At 54.4% G+C, this 7,697-nt stretch overlaps 1 protein-coding gene across 1 annotated transcript in view; it reads left to right on the top strand.

The window, feature by feature from the left end:
* The first annotated feature begins 5,013 nt into the window (after window positions 1–5,013).
* Window positions 5,014–7,697, top strand: part of SERINC2 (serine incorporator 2) — a 22,015-nt gene continuing 19,331 nt past the window's right edge. Inside the window, exons 1-2 of the mRNA XM_077763505.1 lie at window positions 5,014–5,050; window positions 5,599–5,649. Of these exons, the coding sequence (XP_077619631.1) occupies window positions 5,036–5,050; window positions 5,599–5,649 (66 nt within the window). The 5' untranslated portion in view covers window positions 5,014–5,035. The remainder of the gene's footprint in view (window positions 5,051–5,598; window positions 5,650–7,697) is intronic.

Here is a 7,697-nt window from a genome sequence, read left to right as displayed (position 1 = left end):
TTGTGTGTGCGGTGTTTTTTTTTTTTTATTATTTTATTTTATTTTATTTTTTTGAGGGAGAATGAGTGAGCAGGGGAGGGGCAGAGAGAGGGAGACAGAAGACCCGGAGCAGGCTCTGCGCTGACAGCAGAGACCCCGATGCGGGGCTTGAACTCAAGAACTGTGAGATCCCGGAACTGAGCTGAGGTCAGATGCATAACCGACTGAGGTAGGCGCCCCGTCAGGGGGTTTCTGTTTGTTTTTTATAACTCCCCATTCCTTTCTCCCCGCAGCCCCTGGCACCCACCCCTCCATGTTCTATGTCTATTAATGTAACTACTCTGGGTACATCTAAGTGGAATCACATAGCATTTGTCCTGTTGTGACTGGCTGATACCAGCCACCATAATGTGCTCAAGGTACGAGCCTGTTACCTCTGAATTTCCTTCGTTGCAAAGCTTGAATAATAGTCCATTGTATGTATAGACATCAGGTGGGTTTTGAGCTCCAGCAGCTCCCACATTGTGGGGTTCTCAAGGCCAGGTCTCTGTCTTCCTGTAGGGCAGATTGCTGCCGGGTGACGGGCTGGGGTGGGGGGCTGCCTTCATGCAGCTTTTCCCTCCCACTCGCGTCACTAGGCACCCTTCCCTGAACCCAGGGGCCCCAGGGAGGCCCCTGGGAATGAAAGGCTTTGGCTAAATACCTGCCGCCTTCTCCCTGGGGCTTCGGCAGCAAGGTCAGGGCCTGGGGCAGGGCAGGGGTGGGGGAGCTAATGATGGCCTACTGGGGGTTTGCTTGTCCAGATGAAACGGACCCTGCTTCGACGCCTGGGCTGATTACAGGGAGCCCTGCGCTTCCCCTCCCCGGGGCCCTGGCCCGGGCCTGGCCCCAAGCAGCCTCTGCATCTCCAGCTGTTCTGGAGCAGCTGTAGGGACAGATGGGCTGAGGAATTTGGCGTAACAGCTGCCAAATGCATGGTTTCCGGGGTCCGGAACAACGCATCCAACTCATGGTGAAGACAGGGAGCTCATGCGTGGCTCTCGGCCATAGCCACTGGTCGTGGCGGCTGCTGTTGCTCGAGTTTTAGTGTGTTCATTCTGTACCAGCGCCAGAAATGAGCCATTCAAGCGTACATAGCCCTAGGAGGGTGGTGTCGTTATCCCCATTTTACAGAGGAGCAAACTGAGGCCTGGAGGGCCTTGCCTGGGACTGCGCAGCGAGTAAGTGGCCCAGGCAGAAGTGGGCCCTGGTTCTGTGCTGAAGCCTGATCTCTTACCCACTGGTTTTGCGATTGGGTGGGACTTTCTTTGGCAAGGCTCTTGGGGGAGGGCACACGAGGGGCCTGGTGGGTGGAGATTGACTTGCCTCCCCTCCGTGACCAGGGTGATGACTCTTATAGAGTTGGGGTTCTGCCACTGCAGTAGTTCACATTTTATGGATGGAGAAACAGAGGCCCTGAGAAGGGCAGGGAGCTGTCCAGGGTCACTCTGACAGCGTCCATAGGAAATCTGGGCTGAGAACCCAGGTCCTGCCTCCCAGGCGCACACGGTTTCTAGTGCCCAGGTGGCCTCCTAGATCCCATATGTGACCTGCACAGGCAGGAGGGCACTCTGGGGCATCACCTGTCACCTCTGCCGGGCCTGGAGGCCTCCCCTACATTGACCGAAGAAGGGGGACACAGAGATGGCAGGCAGCGGATACAGACTCATGATTGATCTCCATTCTGACTTTGCTGCTGACTTGCTGGGTAGCCTCAGTGGCTCTATTCTCTCCAGGCCTCAGTTTCTCCATCTGTACAATGGGGAGGTATGCTGACTGTTGGGCCTACAGGCCCTGGGTGGGAAAGGAGGACTGGCTAGACAGGACAGAACACATGTAGGGGGCAGGGGAGGAGCCCCAGAGCCCCAGGACTCCTCACTACCTGTGCCTCATCTCCCCGCCCACACTCCCACTGTTGGCCAGAGGACGCCGCTTGGCCAGAGCGTGTCCAAGCCTCAAATGACAGCGTTCTTGGTGCCCGAGGTGGCCCTGGGGCCACTGATTGCCCTTCCTTAGCCCCAAGACACCCCCTCACCCCAGGAATGGGGCTGACTTCATAGAGGCTTGGTGGGGGCTGGGCTTCTGGGTGATGGGGAGGGGGGTTCTCTACGGGCATCAGCCTCAACCACCCAGCTGTGCTCATGCCTCCTCTCATGCGCGTGTGCACAAACCCACACACCCTCATGCAGAAGGGACTCTCACTTCCCAAGAGGGGCCCAAGCAATTCTGCTTTCTTGATGATTCCCTTGAGTTTAAAACTGAAGAAATGGGGGCACCTGGGTGGCTCAGTCGGTTAAGCAGCCAACTTTGGCTCAGATCATGATCTCAGAGTTGGTGGGTTGAGCCCCGCATCGGGCTCTGCACTGACAGCTTGGAGCCTGGAGCCTGCTTCGGATTCTATGTCTCCCTCTCTCTCTCTGCCCCGTGCTTGCTTGCACTCTGTCTCTCTCTCAAATAAATAAACATTAAAACATTTTTTTAAGTGAAGAAATGCTTCAGGAAGCTGCTCACAAGTGTGATGTTTTATACGTTTTTATTTAACAAATTAACCTCTACACACACACACACACACACACACACACACACACACACTCACCAACCCAGTGCAGCGCAATTGAGAAATTCAAGAGATAATTGCAGGAATGATGAAGGACACGGGCTCCCAGGGCTGCGCGTAGACTAGCAGTGGGCGGGAAGTTTACACAGTACGACCAGCACCCAAATCTTGCCACCCTGTGCCTGGTTTTCTGGGATGAGATATCCAGCCCCCTTTCGCATGTGCCTTGTTTTCTAACATTTTATTATGTTACAATGCTGAGCAACCAGAACACTGGAAAGAATTGTACAGCGAATACCTGTACCCTTACCACCTGGAATCTATGATAAACAGTTTGCAATATTTGCATTATCGCATATTCATCCCTCTCTCCATCCTGCTACCAGTCCATGAATCCACCCTTCAATCTATTCATCTCTATCCCTCCATCCATCCTTTTTAAAAAATTTATTATATATAGTTTTGAGAAAGAGAGAGAGATAGCACATGTGCACTCAAGGCATGGGAGGGAGGGGGAGAGAAAGAGAGAGAGAGAGAGAGAGAGAATCCCAAGCAGGCTCCATGCTCAGTGTGGAGCCCGACATAGGGCTCGATCCCACGACCCTGGGATCACGATCCAAGCCAAAATCAAGACTCAGACACCCAACTAACTGAGCCAGTCAGGTGCCCCATATTTTTTGATGTATTTTTGAGCATGAATTTTATTTTTTTTAATTTTAAATGTTTTTTATTTATATTTGAGAGAGAGAGATGGATGGAATGCAAGCAGGGGAGGGGCAGAGAGAGGGAGACATAGAATCTGAAGCAGGCTCCAGTCACTGAGCGGCCAGCACAGAGCCTGACGCAAGACTCAGACTCATGACCCATGAGATCATGAGCTGAACTAAAGTCAGACACTTAACCAACTGAGCCACCCAGGCACCCCTGAGCATGAATTTTAAACATGAATGTGAGGCCTGGGCCAAATGACATTCTCCTCTCCTCCTTCTCCCTGACGGTGACAGGCCTTGCTGCACACACAGCACACACGCTGACATGTAAAGCCATGTGCACACACCATGTATGATTCATCCATGTCCCCTTCACACTGTGTACTCCACGCACGCATCCACATGTATCCACACACGCACACACTGCACATAATCACCCATGCACACACAGGTAGTCTCTCTCTCTCTCTCTCTCTTTCTCACACACACACACACACACACACACAAACACAGTGCCCACATGTGCCTTCATGGCACCCCCTTGATGACTATGAGGGAAGGATCCAGAGACCTTTGTGAGTCCTCAGACCTTGACCCTCATGGAGTCCATGCCAGGTTCCTGCTGACTCCCTGCTCCTCATTTCTGGCAAGTGTCAAGGGCTCCCCTTCAGCTCGCACCCCGCCATGTCCCACCTCGCCTGCCTGCTTTCATCCGTCTCTCCCACCTCCCAGCCCCATCCCACAAAGCACCTTCCACAGAGATTCTTTCCAAGTGTTACCGCCTAGAGGCACAAAGCCCACCGGACCGTCCCTCCTGGAAGGCAGGGGCTGTGTTGCTCTCGCCCACAGCCCCTCCCCAGCACCTGGGATGGGCAGACCCCCTCCAAATGTTGGTTGAAAAACGGACAGACGTGGCAGAGCAGTACATATACTGAGCGGCCTCGGGGGCACCCGGTCACACACACACCCGTGCACACACAACACTCTCTGCGCTCATCTATGCTCACACCGGCGTCATGCACGCATCTGCACACCTGTGAACATGCACTCGCTGGGGGTATACGCCTGTCTACCTGTTTCCCTGTTTCCATACTCTGCAGATGGAGTCAATTCCGGTACCTGGATCCTTTCCCAAAGCCTTGGTCGCCTAAGACCACTGTGAGCTTGTTTGCTGGGGTGTGAGGTCCCAGTGGGCCCAGGGCTCCTGGCTTGGTCCTGTGCATCTGTGTGGCGGGGGTCAGGAGTACCAGCTGCGACAAAACCCGGCTTCCGTCCTTGCTCTGCACGTAATCACTGTGTACATTCTACATATGGTTTATACTGCAGTACTTAACTTCCTGGAGCATCAATGTCCTTATCTGTTAAATGGGGAGAATGATTTCCTTAAAAGCTTCTTATAGGAGATGCTCTTAGCAGAGTGCTTGTCATGTTGTAGACACTTTAAAATGGTTGCTGTGGACATTATTATTATTACTTCAACCTTTGCCCCAAACTCCCGTGCACCCTTTGGGAGGGAGGACAGCCGTGCTGGGGGGCTGTGTATGGGGAGAGCGGGTGGAGGGTGCCTAGTGAACAGCTCTCCGCACGTCCTCCTCCAGTCCCAAGCCCTCATTATCCCACATGCATATTCATAAGAGATAGCCTCAGCCCCACCCTGTAAATGGGTCAGAAGCAGGAAGTGGAGGCCAGTGTGGAGAGCGAGGCCCGGCAGGTAGGAGGAGGCTCGAAGCTAGGGTGCATCTGAGTCTTCATGGACGGGAGAATGGTGAGAAAGGATCGGGCAAGAGTGTACCGGGGAACACTGGGGAGCACTGGGAGCTTGAGCAGGGGATTATTTTTCTATTGACATTTGGACGCCGAGGCCCAGTGAGATCCGATGGGAGAACCCTTGGGGTGCGTGGCAAAGAAGTAGAGCCTGTTTCCTTTGGGATCTGGAGAGCTGAGCCCCTTTCTGGGCCGGGTGATAGGCACAGAGGGATGGATCGATTGACTCTTGCATATTTCTCTCAATGGCCACAGTTTGTGTGGCTTGATGGGGTTGGACGAGCCATGATTATCCTGAATCCCAACCTCCAGTGGGGCTCAGAGAGGCTGGGTGGCTTGCTAGGATCACACAGCTACTGACTGCGATCTTGGCTCTGGAGGCGTGAGAGACAGAGTGACTCTGGCCCAGGAAGGAGGTTCAAGACCGGGAGAGGGGTGGGCACGCTGGGCAAGATACAAGAAATGAAGCCTCTTTATCTACCTCCTCATTTCACCTCGCAATAATCCCCTGAGACAGCTCAAGCCAAAACGATGGTCTCCATTTTACAGATGAGAAGCATGAGGCTGAAAGAGGAGGAGTCGCCGGGACAAGGCAGCCCAGTGAGTTATCCGTGGCGCGGCCGGCCCCTCCACGTAGGGTGCTGCGGGGGCCTCTCGCCTCAGTCTTGGGGATCTCAGGCAGGGTAGGACTGGGACAATGGCAGTACTGCCACTCTGCTCTGCGAAACCACCATCTAAAACCAGACCCAGTTGAGGCCTGTGAATCCCTCCCTCCTTTTAGACGACTGCCTATTTCTTCGAGTGCTTTCTCCATGTCCACAACTGCTTGGGGAAGGAAAGCAGCGTGAGCATCCCCATGGGCTGGGAATGGGCTGTCTGGGGACCAGACCATCAGTCACAACCAGCTAAGGAAACTGGGCTCGCAGAAGTTCAGATGTGCATTCATTCAGCAAGGGCTGACCACTTACTATGCGCCAGGCTTGCTGCTGGTGCAGACGTGACTTGGATAAAGTCCCTTGAGGGTCTCAGACTAGGGAAGCACAGTACCTGTTATTGGACAGAAAGAGAGAATATCGTTGCCTCTGCTTTCCAAGAGAGGCAGTGAGAGGTCAGGGACAGACCTTGGGTTCTGAGGTCAAGGCCAGGCCAGGTGGTCTTCCAGCCCTGCCCTTCTGACCTGGGTGGCCTTGAGCAACAACAAGAACAGGCAATAATCATGGCCGGTGTTCATTTGGTGCTTAGCTACCATAGAGCACATCACTTTACCTACCTGAGCCTCAGTTTCCTCATCTATAAATTGGGTGGGGTGGGCAATAAATCTATTTCTCAGGACTATTGGGGGGCTTGAATGGGACTGTGTGGGTGGCAGAAGCTGGTACGGGCTCGAGCCTTGTGGCAACTTTAGTTATTTGTGAGGCCATAACAGAGGCCCATGCGGTAGAAGCACAGGGAAACTGGGAGATATTCATTCCTAACTGGGCCGGGGAGTGGTTTGGGGGTGGTGGTGGTTCTTTTCACTGAGAAGATACGGGATGTGGGCAAGGCTTTCAAGGGCAGAAAGGGGGGCAAGGAGAAAAAAGGACTTTCTGGGGGGCGGGGAGGCTGTCGGGCCATCATGGGGGCAAAAGAGTGGAGGAGGGAAACTGTAGGGTGTGATTGCGGAACAGTCCTGGTCACAATTAACAGCCTGGCACCCCATGAATCACCCAAGGAGGCGGTCAGGCCGGATCTTTGGCCTCAGGGCCTACTGTGAGGCACCTGGACCATAGGCTTGGGTGAGGAGAGGGCTGGAGGGTAAGCCGAGCATAATTACAGAGCCCCGCTTCTCCCACTTACCCCTGCAGGGTGGCGGGCTGGAAATGTGACCCAGCCACCCCTGCTGACCTCCTTAGCTGGGGGCCAGAGTTTGGCCATCCCTGGGGAGCAATAAGCCAGCCAACAGAAATGGCTCAGGGAAGCATGTGGCCCAAGACAGGAGTCAGTGGAGCTTGAAGGCAGGTGGACGGAGGGAAGGACGGCTGTAAGAGCGTGAGGCCGGGGTCTTGCGAGAAACAGGGGTGACAAGTAGCTCACATTTGCCAGGCATCTGTTGTGTGTTGTAAAAGCCCCAGGAGGTGGGTATCCTCACTTCGCAGACGGGGAAACTGGGGCTCAGAGAGGCGAAGCGATTTGCCCAAGTTTCTTTATCCAATCATGCACCGTTCAACACCCATGTTTTGGGTAGAGGCTCTACACCGAGGAGTTTGGGGTGCCCCCGACTTGGCTTCTGCCCCCTTGGGAGGGGGCAGTGTTACAAGGTCACACTGCGGCCTCGTCTGGACTCGGTATTTCCCAATGCTCGCTTTGGACCAGGACTTGAACCGGGGGCAGAGTCGGGGCGGCAGCACGGCTCGCACGGCCGCGGGGAACCCTGCACCCCCTCACTTTCNGGGAGCAATAAGCCAGCCAACAGAAATGGCTCAGGGAAGCATGTGGCCCAAGGCAGGAGTCAGTGGAGCTTGAAGGCAGGTGGACGGAGGGAAGGATGGCTGTAAGAGCGTGAGGCCGGGGTCTTGCGAGAAACAGGGGTGTCAAGTAGCTCACATTTGCCAGGCATCTGTTGTGTGTTGTAAAAGCCCCAGGAGGTGGGTATCCTCACTCGCAGACGG

This window comes from Crocuta crocuta, unplaced genomic scaffold (assembly GCF_008692635.1).
Source record: "Crocuta crocuta isolate KB4526 unplaced genomic scaffold, BGI_CrCroc_1.0 scaffold214, whole genome shotgun sequence".
Taxonomy (NCBI): domain Eukaryota; kingdom Metazoa; phylum Chordata; class Mammalia; order Carnivora; family Hyaenidae; genus Crocuta; species Crocuta crocuta.
The sequence above is the reverse complement of the archived record's forward strand: the minus strand, read 5'-3'. Positions and strand labels throughout refer to the sequence as shown.